General features: G+C 45.6%; 1 protein-coding gene across 1 annotated transcript in view; it reads right to left on the bottom strand.

Annotated features, from left to right (window-relative positions):
- Positions 1-3,166: 3,166 nt before the first annotated feature.
- CCDC50 (coiled-coil domain containing 50) overlaps positions 3,167-14,950 on the bottom strand; it is a 36,022-nt gene continuing 24,238 nt past the window's right edge. Inside the window, exons 6-11 of the mRNA XM_032193613.1 lie at positions 9,129-9,235; positions 8,509-8,553; positions 7,876-7,980; positions 6,877-6,956; positions 5,701-5,798; positions 3,167-4,708 (exon numbers count right to left, since the gene is read on the bottom strand). Of these exons, the coding sequence (XP_032049504.1) occupies positions 4,689-4,708; positions 5,701-5,798; positions 6,877-6,956; positions 7,876-7,980; positions 8,509-8,553; positions 9,129-9,235 (455 nt within the window). The 3' untranslated portion in view covers positions 3,167-4,688. The remainder of the gene's footprint in view (positions 4,709-5,700; positions 5,799-6,876; positions 6,957-7,875; positions 7,981-8,508; positions 8,554-9,128; positions 9,236-14,950) is intronic.

Raw genomic sequence — 14,950 nt, forward strand, 5'->3', positions numbered from 1 at the left:
TTGGTCGCCTGTCAGTCCCTGCTCTGAGCTGCGCTTTGTTTCCTACTGCACCTGAACACAGCCTTGCAGCAACAGTGCTGCCATGAGGAATAGCAGGAGCAGTCTGATTCAGCTGGCAGATGCCCAGGAGAATTACTTCTTGCAGAGAATATGAGTTTTATGGACTGGCTGCACTACATTGCAGGAGTGTAAACTAAGTAGGGGAATCCTCACACTGTCTCCAAAGTGCTCCCCTTGTATATAAATTAGCAATCCACAGTTAGTTTGCATACAGGTTAACATGAAGTAAAATAAAAACCTTGATAATAAAAAATATATAATATACACATTGATCAATAAACTGAACGAATACCCTCTAATGTAACAGTGGCTGTAGTTTGGCACAAAATAAAAAACTCAAAGGTCTAGCACTGTAAAAAAAAATCTGTTTTTCTTATGATTGTTATTAAACTTGATTCATATCCTGACAGGTGGGAATGCAGAGATATAAAAATACTGTACATACAAGATCCCTTTTACAGAGTGAAGCAGACTGCAGCATTTGCAACTTCTACCCTTCCTCCCCACGAGGAGGAAATTCAATGATGAGACTTAACCTATCCCCTAACAGCTGATATTTCCCCACCCCCATTAAGTTCAAAACCATGAAGTTCTTTAAAAAAAGATTAACCTGTTTGATCTATTCCCGTGACGACAACCGCTTCTCACTGCAGGAAGCTGTACAGTCCAAGTTTTAAGACAGTTATTTCGTAGCAAGGTGACTCAGATCAGACTGTCGAAGACGTCGAGTATCCCTGCACGTAAGGCACGATCACTCAGGTTCGCCTCACCTCTTCTGCGGACCACTGTGCTTTGGACGGAGGCGAGGTGGCGGCGAGAGCTCTTGCTGGTGAGATGTGCCTGCTATGGAGGTTAGGAAGTGCCAGGATTTCACGGTGATGGACTTTCCACACGGTGCTTGTTGCTTTGTTAATGCACATGGTAAGAAAGAGATGCAAGAGCTGAGTGACCTGGGCAGGGGTTCCTGCAAGAGCTCTGACATGCTTGTTACATCCAGAGCAAAACCATAGGCAGAGCTACTGAAACTTGGTAACTGAAGACACACACACACACACGAAGTTAAACATTTCTCTGCCATGGATAGGAGATTTTGCTCTGGCTGTTCCTTTGTAAAAGAACGGCTTCAGTGATGCTGGTTTTGCATCTCCCTGACTCTCAGCAGAGCTGTGGCTGCTGAGCTCTAAGAAGTATTGGCTCCTTTTTCATCCCTGGTCTCAACTCTTGTTGACTTCAGTGGGGCCATGGAAGTGGCTACTAAACAGACAAGTCCAGTTGCAACTTTTGCCTCGGGAACCCCGTGTCTGCACGAGGCCCACAAGGCATGTCAGGTAAGCAATTGCTCTGTTTACCCCCCATTTATTAAATGCTTTTCTCAGCTATCATTCTTAGCATTCCTCCCTGTAGACAGAGGTGCCAGCTCCCTTCTAGCAAATCCTCGAGGCCCTCCTATTTACAAGGGCTATAGAAAAAACAAACAGGAGAAGAAATGCAAGGGACAGCAAATGAATAAAGACAAGGAATAAGACTAAAAAGTTAAGCACTAAGGGAAGACATAGAGCAAAGCAGCCCCGGAGCATTCAGCGGTCCCTGAAAACATCCAAGGAAGTAGCAGACGCTCCTGGGTACTTCCCTTGAGCTCCCTTTTCTTGGTGCCACAGCTGGGCAGCTTGGCTGGCCCGAGGAGGCCATTGAGGAGATCCTGCAGCTTCATGGAGCAGGCACTGGGGCATTCTTTGGACTTTACCCAACTTCCAAACAAGATCAACCATAATTTTCTCTCATAGCATTTCCACTCACTCCCACTGAAGTCAAAAGCCTGGATACTCCTAAGCATCTTTCCTGATTTAATAGGTTCTTCCTGTGTCAGCAGGCTCAGGGCCTTCACAACTTTCCTGAATAGAAGAAGACAGAAGTTACATCAGCCAACTGCAGTGCAAGTCAGCTACAGAAGCCCAGGGAGGGCTGAGTTAGTTGGTGGTTTTCCCTTGCCTTGTGCAGAGGGTCACCAGTTTCCCATGGACAGTCAGTATAAAGCACAATTGCTTTCTTATTTGGTAGGATTTTTCCCCATCCGATTTTCCTAAGTGCCCCTGATGATACAAGCTGGGGTACTTGTAAAAGTATTAGTTCGTAAAACCCCACCAGGCATCCATTTCACAAAAATATACACACTCTAATGGAAAGGAGGGAGAAAAATCCCAACACACACAAAAAAAAAAAAAGGCATTTTCAGCAGTAGAAATTTTGACTGTTACATGAAATACAAAAATAAACTTTTATAAAGTAAAATCATTGCAAATGAGGTTGCCACATTAACCCAAGTTATCTAACAAAAAAAAATACGGTCTCTGTTGTTTTTTCCTGATCATTTAAAAACAACATTAACACTTCTGAATGGACAAAGGTGGAACGAAAAGAGGGCTCAAGGCAAGGACAGTAAAATCTAGCCTCTGGCTGGAAAATTTCCTGAGAAAAAAGAGCAAACAAGCAAAAGCTTGCGACTCACTTGAAGACTCATGCAGGTAAGCAAGCCTATGGGCTGGAAGCAAGGGTACACAGCTAACAGGTTGCTGCTGATCCAGTCTAACTTCACAACATTTTTGGCTGGTGCATGCCTGGAGCAGAGGCCTATTGGGGCTGTCTGGTACTTCACAGGGAGTGAGCTGGTGCCAACATCCCAGGGGGTAAGAGATGGAAGCTTGAGCTGTTGAGCAAGGCAAGGCAAGGCACGGGCTCATGCTGTAGTGTTAAATGATGCCCTTGCAACTTATGTGAAAAATGAGTTGCCTCATATTCCTAGTGATTTGTCTCAGTAGCTATCCTGACCAAGGACAAGAGCCAAGGTTAAAGCCTTTCAGCTGCCTTTGGGCTTGAATTGTGCATTAGTGCAAGAGCAGAGAGCCACGATCTCTTCCGACTTCCTATCCGACTCCACGCCAGCATTCACTCTCCACAAAGCTCCACAGAGCTGTCAGGCTCCTTTCCCAGGCAGCTGCACAGATCGGTGGCAAGAGCGAGCACAGTCTCAGCTCTGCCTGCACCCTCCTCAGCAAAGCCAGCAGCAGGACTGCAGCTACCAGCAGCAGCAGCAGAGCACAGCAGGACAGCCTCTGTGCTGGGCTGCAAGTGCAACAGGAGCACCGCAGGAGGCTCTGCTGCCATGAGTGAGACTGCCAAGGGAATAACTAACCTGTACTGCCTGGGCAGACTCCAAGCCAGTGTCCAGCTACTCAGCCTTGCAGTTTAAAAATGCACTTGGAAATACATGGAAAAAAAAAAAAAAAAAAAAGGTTAGCAAGACAAAAGAATTGGAGTGACAGAAGGCAAAGGGAAAAAGGCTACTTGTTACTGCAAGAGCAGAATGACTTTCAAAGAGTGGAAGGAAAACAAGCCATCAAAAGGGGAAAAAATAAAGGAAAAAAGCACTGCATGGGCAGACGTGTACAGAGAACTTAAACTTGGATACACTGCTGTACCCTGGAGAGCAATAGTTTCAACCTGACTGGAGCCTGCCTCAGGTGCTGGACAGAGCAGCGCAGAGAAGAAGCAGTTAGCAGAGACATTTTGCAGACTGTTTGGCACTCTGTCTCTACCTCAAAGTTGCTTTTAACAGTAGCTTTTGGATTCAATGCTCTATGCCCATATGGCCCTCCTTCAATCCTATGTTTACAAGACACACTCATGTTCTGACATAAGTTACTGTGCTCAAGTGCATCAGCAGCTGAGCTAGGAGGTACAGTAGCTCCCCCGTGGCTTCAGTGAAATTCCTTAGCTTGTACCACCTGGAAGCTCAAAGCAGGTGACCACAGAGATCCCCGCAGGCACTGAAATATGTTTGCGTGATTATTCCCAATCCACAACTCCCAGCTTCATCAACTCCCTGGCATGCCTTAAAAGTCATGCACCCAAGATCTAATTTCAGTTGAAGTAGTTCTTCCTCTTAACTGTCCTATCCGATACCCTGGAGCTAAATGCATGGTTACGTGCCCTAACCAAATTGCTGGAAACCCTAGAAAGAAACACAGCAGTTAAGAAGTTTTGTTCTAGAGGCAATTTCTTCCTCACCAGTCCCAGGTTCTAGCTTTGGATGGCACACACTGTGAGGATACTCTCTCCTTCCTGCAAGCTACTGTGACTGTCAGATTGGCTCAGCTCTCTTATCCAGCAGCAGAAGCAGCACACATTCCCTTTAACAACTCTTTGCTCAGTCATCCTAATATGGAAAGAACTTGGACTTGAGATGTTCTGCTGCGTTGCCATAACCCAGCTCATATGTTGGATTTTTCTCCCTTTTGTATGTGCATCTCTACTCGTCCTATTTGTCAAAACTCCAGCCAAAGTTTAAAAATAAATGAAAGCCTCAAAGGAATAAGAGGGAGCTGTTAAATCAGCTAGCTGATTCACACAGCTCAGTGGCGGCTAGATTGTACTGCACTGCTTAAGTGATCACATATGAGTAAGAAATTGAAACGAACAAGTGTTCCTTATTAATATGATGACACTTAAAAAGGAGATCCTGGGAGTGGAAGGTGGACCCCCCCATGGGGTAAGGAATTGAGAAAGTTGCCTGGCAATTCCAGTAATGTTTGCTACAGAAGAGTCAGTACCAAAGCGAAGGCTAGCACAGTTTACTGCTTCCTACGGGAACCTGGAAAACAAAACAGAAAGGAGAAACAGGTTGTAAGGATAGGTCCTGGTAAAGAAAATACTACCTGCAGTCATCTTACTTGTACTGCCCTCTTGGATCTCTGATGTCAAAGAGGGAACTGTACATTACTTTACTCCAGCAAAGGGAGGGATAGATCCAAAAGATACCCATTTCTCGCAGGCTGTGAATGGCACCACAGTCACATTTCACAGCCTTGCTAAGGAAAACAGAAGGATCACTGGGCTTACAGACTATATAAACTGCCATCAACTTTCCAGCTCTTTTGATGAATACAGAACACAAAAGCATCCAAAACTTCAAATTTTGGCAAGAAAACTGTCCACATTTAAGTTATAATCAGTGGAGTTGGAAAAAATCTGAGTCTACCTCTGGCTGCACCTTTCTTCCTCAGAGCCTCTAAAGATAACTCAGACAAGTGGCACACAGATTTCAAGAACTGGGGGGGAGGGCGATCCTTCACTGCTCCGGTGCCAAATTATTTCAGGAAACAAGCCAACAAAGCAGTGCTGAGATGCTACAGGAATAAAACAAGCCTGTTCTCAGACCAAGCTTCTATACGATCATCCCATCCACATGCCAGACAGGAGATACTCTGAGGCTTTTTTTGTCATGTATTGGATCATTTGATATTAGTGAGTCACCTAAAACTCATCACATCATTGTCTTCATGTTATTTCTCCTTCATTTGCTGCCTGGATTCACAGTCATTCATCATTAAGAGATCACACAGGACAAGCAGAGAGCATTTTGACAAACTCGAGGCAAACCAGTTCAGCTTTTCCCTCTCTCAGCCAGCAGTGTGCTCAGCAAGCAGAACTCACTGAGTAGCATCTCCTGCCTGTTGGGGCAATAACATCCATTCCTCCTCTATGACTATTCCTCTTTCAAACACCCTGTCCTCCAGGCTGGCTACGCGAGGAAAACAATCCACAATAACCCACGTGTTAGGCCAGCTGTGGACTTGTTCCTACCTTTAGGAGAGTGCTCAGGTTTGGAAAACTGACGTAAGGGGCTGGACTGGCTTGTGTAATACCGAGCATGTTCGAAGTCATCAAGGAGAGGCTGTGACCTGCCAAACAAAAGGCAGCAGAAGGGAAAAAAATGCATAAGAACATTGTGGGGGGACACAGGAGGAACAACAGGATGGGACAGTAACAAAATTAAAAGGCACAAGAGTATGGCAGAAGGATCACCTCAGCTGCCTGGTATGTCCCTGCCAGTTTAAAGCAAACTGATTTGGGCTTTCCACTTGCAGACCAGCTCCTCTGAGCACAGCCTGTTACTGTTCATATGGTGAGAAATACCTAGTGTTCAGCACTTCCCATGGTCTGCTTTCATTTAATAATGGTTTCAATTTTTCAGGAGACAAAGAATTTCCATTATGAAATTTGATGCAAACCTCACTCAAAAGGAAAGAGAAAAGTTTCAAAGAGTTTAATGCTTGCCTTGTTTCACCCTAGAACATTTTAATGAGATCTGTCTTCCCCTGCACACCTTCATTGTTTTGTTTGCAAATTAAACAAAAGCTTCTAAGCTCCTATCAGGATTGGAAATCAAAACCACCAGGGTCACTTACAGGATTCTGTCTCACACAACGGCATTAGGCCAGGGTACAAAGCGATTCAGAAGATGCACTGCATTACGGCACGTTCCCATCACTTCTGGGATGAGGCACCCCAAAGCACAACACGCACGTTGCAGTGGGGTGTCCACACACAGCAGCAGTGTACAGGGCATAAATGGGGAGCAGGGACACAAGGGATCAGCTGTGCAAATGCAGCACAATTACTCCTTCCCACCCAGAGATGACATTTGGTTTCACATCCCCAGAAGTTTTGTTTTGTTTTCAACCCTCTTGGTACTTCTCTGCCATTTTACAAATGTCACTGCACAAGCTCATCAATCTCTGTCAGCGCCGGGCAGGAAGACCAGTATGGCCAGCAGCCACAAGCACAGCGAGTGACGCATGTCACCGAGCACCTCACGAGCTCTGTGCCAGACGTCTCCTTTTAATGCTAAAAGCTCTGCTCTCTGCCAACCCCCTCGTGGGTCAGGCTGGCCGCCCCATGACTGCTCCCCAGGACTCAGCTCCTGTGCAGCTTCCTGAGTGCATCTCCCCAGTTTTACTAGCCATGCGTTCAGCTCACCTTACAGACTTGTCACCTTTGTGTCGCTGGGTTTCAGGCCCTTCTTTTGACCTTGAGCGCGGGGACTCGCTTGCATCATGCTGACAAGAAGAATAAAAAGCAGTTCAACTGGCTGTCCACATGCCTTGTGAGACAGCAGCCAGCGTGTCGAGACTGCCTCAGCTCCACACAACCCTTTTGTGCTCAGCTTTTGCACACTGAGCATGCTGACACGTGCAAATGGCAGGATCAGGACTAACTTATGATAACTGAAACTCAGCCTTGCTGAGCCAAACTTAAGCTTTGCTCTAAATTCAGGACAGTGCTGGGGGACCCTTCCCAAAGCTGAGGTCAAGTGCATACAGTCCATGTTAATGGCTGCACGCAGCATGGCTGAGCATGAGGGACCAGCTGCACAAAGCTGTGCTGCTGCAACTGCTCCAACATGGTAAGGAGTCTGAAAACTTCAGCTACCTCCAGCTGGCCCCAAGATTAACTGAACACCTCCTTTAGCACATTAGGAAGGCAGATTATGAAATCTGTTTCTTATCACCTTCCACAACGGCTAGCCAAGATCCTGCAGTATTACACTAAAACCTAGCCTAGGCTTGATATACTCATTACTTCATAATAAAATTGGCTCAGCTGTGCTGTCCGTGTACCTGTGGTGAACAAACAGAACCAACTACTGCTTTTACAGTTACAGCAAGGACTTCGGTAGAGAAAAAGTCCTGCAGCAGGAGGGCTGACAGTGCTTCAGGGAGGCCATGAGGTGCTGTGACATCCACCACCAGCCTCCACGGCCACAGTCTAAGGCATACATTACTTGAGACTGAGTCTAAAGAGTATCTAACCAAGGATAGGGCTCCAAAAGCTTAGGAAGCAGCTGAGTAACAGGCAGCAAGACCCTTCGCATGCAAGGGTCTGTACCATTCCTCTTGGTCTCATCACACACCCCCACCTCCCTCTGGAACAATGTTATAGGATTTCACTTGGGAGACCTCCTGAAGCTTGACATACCTTCCAGTCTTGATCATGCCTCTTCTTTTCAAAGGAAGACTTTTCTCTCTCCTTCCCTTTCTTGAAAGCCTTTTTTTCCTCAGCCATTAAGAGACGGGCAATTTCCTGAAAGGGAAAATACAGACAGCATGTCAGAGGTTGTATTGCTATTCTCAGTTTGAGCTGTTTAAAATCTCTCCTATGGACTGCTAAGTTAGATGGGTGCAAAGCCAGGATTCTACCTGAGCCTGTGATCAGGGACCAAACGACAGAGCAGAAGTGAGACTGACTACATGCTGAACGCCCAGAGGATCCCAAATTGCCTGGTTTTTGTTTGCAGAGCCTTTCAGCCCTTTGTTTCTTTTCCTTCAGTATTGGGTTCATCTTCCAGCATCTCTGATAGTCTCCTACAGTGTTCAGTTACAAGAGATGCTCTTCTTCAGCCAAGAAGAGCACTTCCTTTGTCAAAGTTGCAACAGGCAACACAACTCCCTGTTAAGCTAACCTGAACATGAAAACTAGCCAGAAACACCCCCCGGAGGCCTGAGATTCCCCTACATGGGGAAAAACAAACAACTAGAGGGTCAGAGTAGACAAATAGGGCTTAGCAGTCTCCACAAGTAAAATGCTACAAACATTTAGCTTCTTGCTCACCTCATCCTGGGCCACTTGAGCTGCCTTCTGATCTGCTTGGTTGGCCTGAAAAGAAAAAAATGAGACAAAACTGTAAAACCTCTAACATTATTAAGACCCATCAAACGACTGGGCAAGGCAGGCACCTATACAAATACACTGCCATCCTCTCCAAATATATTAAATTAACTCAATAATATTAAATTAACTCAATATGTACCTCATAACCCAGACAGTGGCATTTCAGCTGAGTTTTTTCCCCATCTATCCGGGAAGCCACACCACAATACATTGCCCTTTCTCCCACCCCTAGCCCAGGAAAGGCTCTGGCCTGTTCCAGTTCTCAGCTCACCAACCATACTGCCCAAATGCCATCTTCACCTGCCTGCAAGCATTCATTTAACATCACCCTCTCCTGCCATTTAGTTTTTGGATATGTAATTCAGGAAAAAAAGGCTGTACTGGGTCAACACCAGCCTTCACTGCATGTGCAGTTATGGGTGGCAGAGCTGACCACCAGAATGCACAGCAGCAAGGCCCCGGTCTTAAAAGTCGTAGATACACGTTAGCGGTTTCCAAATTCAAGATGTCACTGAGTACCTTAATTGTTTCATGATGACTAATGCATCCCCTCTACTCACCAGGAGCTCTTCCTCTTGCAGTTTCCGAGCAATCTCAGCATCAGACAATTCCTGTTCCCTTAGGGGTTTATCATAAGTGGCTTGCCTCATCCCCCTCAGCTTAGTTCCTACAGAATTAGGAGAGAGAACAATCAGCTCACCCATTTCCCAAATGCTTCAGAAAGGAAATCCCCACCGTCTCCTCAGCCTCTTGCAGAGCCCCACTCGAGGGGACCACAGACCACTATGAGGTACCTGCCAGGCAGACATTTTGAGGTGCAGCATGCACCTTAGAATAAGTTTTTTCTATACATATAGTTACACCATGTCTTACAAGGCAAATGAACTGTACGCTACAAGAGCCATGCCTCTTGCTTCAGCTTTCAGTGGCACAGCGATGCTAGCAAAGGAATTGAATCACAGATTTTTCACACACCATCAATTCAGACAGCGGAGAGCAGCCTAATGTGCTACAAGCACAGCAGAGTCCTTAAACACACCTCTGGAGCAGCGCGGGCTGCAAGAGATGTCTGGGACAGGCACACAATGTTTCTGACAATTTCATGCTTTGGCCTGACCCACGAATTTCACAATTCATAGTGAGAAAACAGCCATGTAAACATTTCTGGAGTTCACGCAAGGTTCAGTTCTTGCTTTGAGTACAGAGGTTTTTTCGGTTTTGATTTTTTCTGAAGTGTTTATTTAAAGGTAAACCACCTACAAGTGGTTTAAATGTTGCATTTTGGAGTCTCTCCGTGGTCTATCTGCAATAGGCCAAAGGAGTCCCCCCGTATCCCCGTTATAAAATGCGTGATCTCATTCCTGTACAATGAATGCCTTCTCCTTCCATCTGCAGCCTGAACTGTATTGTTCAGCTATCTCAGACATCTAAATGAGCTCTCTGCTTTATGTCTGAGGTACACAAATACTCCAGCTGTCTGTCTGTGTCTCTCCCAGCCCAAACTCAGAAAATAAGCTTCACTCAAAACTTCCATGCTTCCAGCACTCTGCACGCTGATTATAAATACATTACAGCTTAGTGGGCCACATATCAGCTTCCTTCTGATCAGGTAAGACCAAGGAAAAAAAATAGTTTTTAGAGGTCAATAGGTTATCTTCTGTGCATCTATCAACAAACTACCATTGTACTCCACCAAATACCCCAAATGCTTCAAGCTGTGGGCCAGAGACCTGACGCATCAACCCCGAATCAAAACATGGAATAGGAAAATACCAGCTCTTCAGGTATTAAATGTGGTATATGGGGTATTTTTGCTTTTTTGCTCTGATTAAATTTAGGTCAACAGATCCAATGACTTTAAGCAACATTTAAGCAACAAGTAACACCCCTCTTACACATGACCCTAGCATGAAAAGAAAACTTCTGGCTCTTCTGGCAGTTACAGTTAAGTGCACGGCTCAGCCTTGCCAGAAGAGTATGACTGATCCAAGCTGTGAAACGCTGCAGTCTCAGACCAGCACACAAACTCCACCGAAAAGCATCAGCTTGGTCAGAGTTAAATTATTCAAACTGCTTCCAAGGCCACTATAAGCACAGTTTTACCCCACCAGAACAGCTTCGCTGACAGACTTTCATACACCATTGCCCCCATGAAGAGCAAAACTGTGTTTCCAGAATTGTTCACTGAACAGCCAAGACTGAGTTTGCTTTATACAGACTGGTACCAGTCTTGATTTGGTCAGAAAGCAATGATAAACATTACTCGCACATCACTTCTGCCCACACTCAGGAGCACAAAGCCCGCCCCAATTCCCTCAGGAAGAGGATGTGAGCTTCTGGCTGCCCTGACCCCACACGAGGGTGATCAGAGTCCGAGTCATTCCATCCCATGCTGTATCAGGGCACATCACAACTTACTGACTATATGAAGGCCTGATTAACACCCCCCACTTCCCCACAGAAAACTTTTGCATGAAGACAACAAAAGAACAATTCTCCTGGCATCTCTGAACACAGACATGCTTCATCTTCCTCACCTTACCCACGTAAGGACCAGCTGGATGCCATAATGTAGGAGTTTCCCAGCCTGTGGCATACACAGTGGAAGTGGAAGTTCAGAGACTTGATCTAACAGACAGGCCATCCCTCACTCCCATGCAGGTTTTAAAATCAGGAAGATGTATCTGGATTTTACAGGCCACCAGTCCCCAAGTATTATTGAACAAAAACTACTCAAGTACATGTTTCCTAGAAAAGTTCATTTCTACAGAATTTGTTAAGAACATCCTAAAATATATCACAAGTGGACACTTGTGAGCTTTGCCTAAAGTCGTTTACATTTTCAACATTTTTTTTTTCCAGTAGGAATTAGATGGACATTGCTGGCTTGTATTGGTATTAAGCAAAGTGTCCTCACTTACAGCCTTGCATCCCAAATCAAATCCCATTTCTGCGAGAGGAAACCACGGCACAAATTGTATCAGTGAAAATAAAAGGGAATTTTTACACAGGATACCGAGGGCACCGTTTCCAACAATACCTTCTTACTCCTTTTGAAACCAGGGGACATGTCGGGAAATAAACAGAGTGAGAGTCTTAGCGGATAAAAAGAATCTCATTAAATAAGAGAAACCCAGGCAGGATTCACCGTGTACGCATTGCAGACTGATATTGGAGATTAAAAGTCTTCAGAAGAAGCAGCACTGATTTCAGACAGCATGACGGGGCAAGCAAAGGTCCGTCCCCACACATACCTACACCTTCCCCAGCACCTGGTTACCTGAGTCTCTCTGGGAGTCTCCAACCTCTCCCCGGCTCACTGAGTGTGGGGAGGGGGAAGGTTTCCTGTGTCCTGTGCTTTTGCAGTCTCTCTCCTCACCCCTCCTATGATCTTCTTGGAATTCGGAGTCCCGGAGCCTCTTGTCGTGCTCCGTCCTGTGCGAGGAGCGGCCCCAAAGGCGGGATTTATGGTTTTCAGGGCGCACCACCTGGCTGCCGCCCCGACGCCAGGTCTCCTGCTCGGCCTCCAGCTCCACGTCAAGAAGAGGAAGACGCTTTTCTCGGTCTTGCCTTGCTGGCTTTCTGCTGCACCGTGCCTGGTCTGCGAGTCCACGCTCTGACTCCAGGTCAAGGCTGAGAGGTCTCTGAGCCTTCTCCCTGCCGGCTGCCCTCCTCTCCTGCAGCTCCCAGCTGCTGCTCTGCTTATGGGCACCACCATCAGCCTCTCTTTCCAGGTCGAGGCTGGGAGGTCTCCCAGACCCACCCTGGCTGGCTGATTTCTGCCTCTGCCGATGGCCATCAGTGGCCTCGCTCGGTTGAGGAGAGCCGTGACGATCCTCCGAAGAGACGTGCCTGTGTTTGGAGGCTCTGTCAGACAGAGGCGAGTGTGCTTTTTGGCGCTCTCTCTGCCGATGTGCGTGCCTATCATCACCACGTGCCCTGGGAGGCTCAGAAACCTGCTCCCCAGGATCATCCCGGGGGTGCTCTGAGCAACAGGGGGGACAAACAAGGAGGTGGTTAGTGACAAAGGGTTAATAGGTGCTCAGTGAGGCCAGAATTACAGCACGCAGATGAAGGAAGCCTGACGCAAGTGTAAGCTGGAAATGCAGGTAAAGTGCAGGGGGCTACACAGAAAATAGCAGGGATATAACACTTGTAGGGTGTAACAGGAGACAGAGAGAAGCGGCAGCCTGGACTGAACCAGGGCAGCACAGGAGGCAAAGGGGTTGAAGCAGAAAGCATGGGTGCAGCCCCAAAGTGTGTCCAAGCAACTCCTAAGGCAAGGAGGAGCCACTGTGAAGATTAAGGATTTTTACTGATGCCATTTGGGATTTAAAAAAAAAATAAAAAAAAAAAAAAGAAACAAAACAAAACAGCAGAGCAACTTGTCTCCTGTCACTGCTGGAGGATATTGGACTCCTGATGAGAAAGGGGCTTACGAGGGAGAGCACAAAACAGAGGCAAGGCCAGGAGGCTCCGAGCAGAGGGCTGTGTTGGAGCCTGGTTTATGAGCACCCACGCCTTGCCCTGGCTTTAACCCCAGGGTTATTCCCCAGAAATAACAGCCTCAACTGAACATGGGGAAAGACCCACTTTTTTGAGTAAGAAGAGAGAGGGGTGGGACAGCATTTTTTATTATTAATTTTAAAAAGGTATGACGGATAGCTGCAGCATCCGTACACTTCCCACCACATCTCTTGAAGACTTAGGAGTTTCAGGGCCTGCACTTACTGCATCGACAGAAGTTTAGTCTGTCTGCAGAAAGGGCTACAGAAACTTAAAAGGCAGGATAAGATTTCACAAAAGTCAAGCTCCTGACCTCAGCAGTGTTGCTGGAAAAGCCGCTTACTCAGCGGCTTAGTGGGGTTGTTTCCTCTGTGCTTTTCAGAAAGCACATGGAAATTTTCTTTGCTTTAGTTTCAGTAACAAAACCTCCACAACTATGAAGATGCGGAAGGCTTCCTGTATACAACCTGCTAATTAATTTAATCTCAATCAACTTATTTGATAAGAAAAATCATTGCACTGAGTGAACTATTATCTCTACAGCAGCTTTTCAAAGTGAAGAAGAAATTTCCTTGAAGCAGAGGCTGATTGCAAACAGAATCATACAAAGAGCAGGGGTAAGACTTTCCTTCTCCATTGCTAAGAGTTTTTATAGCATCTTAAAATATTTACTATATTTCACTGCACCTGAGCTTCATTCTGTCCTCATAAATAGCTCTGCCTTCCCTACAATCATCCAAGTTTCAGAAGTAAGAAAACAAAACAAAAAAGCCACCCAAAAACTGAATGTTCCCTTCAAGTCATACTATTCAGAAAAAAAAAGCTTTTCTGAGCCAGCAAAAATAGAGCCTACTGAAAACCTATCTTGAAAACAAATGGGTTTTGTTTGTGTGACTTATCCGGAATAGATATATTTTTAAGAGTCCAAGAACTGTAAGAGTAACCACAGCAGTTCCTGTTAACTGGCAGGTTTTTCTGTTCAGTTTTAGATTGTGAGCATGATTTACAGAATAGTTATATCCAACGAAACAATTTAAGAGACTTACTGAACAACAGACACCAGAACCCAAAAGCAAGAATCAGGATTATTTATTTTTTTAAATAATATTAACAAGGATCTAAAATTAGCTCAATTTTGTCATTTACAATAAGCTCAATATATACATCAGCATGGAGAGGAGATTATGAAAGAGCAAAGCATGGCTGCGTTGGGAGAGGATCGACGCAGGAAACACAATCATGCTAGACAGCCTAAGCAGGACATTTGTTTTTGGGGTATCTCAGGGCAGTTAACTCCTCAGCAGGCACTGGTTCCTGCAGCACCTTCTGCAGGGGCCAAGTAAACACTCTTTAGGTCCTGGTGTTACTCTCTCAAGCAGCAAGTGACTAAGCGAATACAGAAGTGTTTTTCATGGCACAGACACTTCTGGGAGGAACTCGGCTTTCTTTCATGTTTATTTTTCCACTATTTAAAAAGCTCGGTTTGCTCTCAAGTAATAGCCCTAATCCATGCTCCTCCTGGATGTGGATAAATTTTTATTCTGTCAAGACAGGCTAAAACCCAAACAAAGCAAGAGCTTTTCTTTTGACTATAAGTTCACAAGTAGCAAGGACAATATAAAAGAATGCTGAAGTCTAATCAAATGGTGCCCCAGTATTTATGAGGTTTCAGATCAATGTACTAGATGGTCCAGACATCAAAATCCACTTCAGTTCTTTCGTTCTTTCTATTTTTATTTATTTATTTTAGGTACAAGGATCAAGAACAGCACTACTATAAATGGTCATGCAAAAAGTGCCTTCCACCTCACCTCCAGAACTACAGATTACAGCAGGAAGAAAAGTTAGACCCACAAGATATCCTGCTTTTCAAATC

The sequence above is a fragment of the Aythya fuligula genome, chromosome 9, assembly GCF_009819795.1.
Source record: "Aythya fuligula isolate bAytFul2 chromosome 9, bAytFul2.pri, whole genome shotgun sequence".
NCBI lineage: Eukaryota > Metazoa > Chordata > Aves > Anseriformes > Anatidae > Aythya > Aythya fuligula.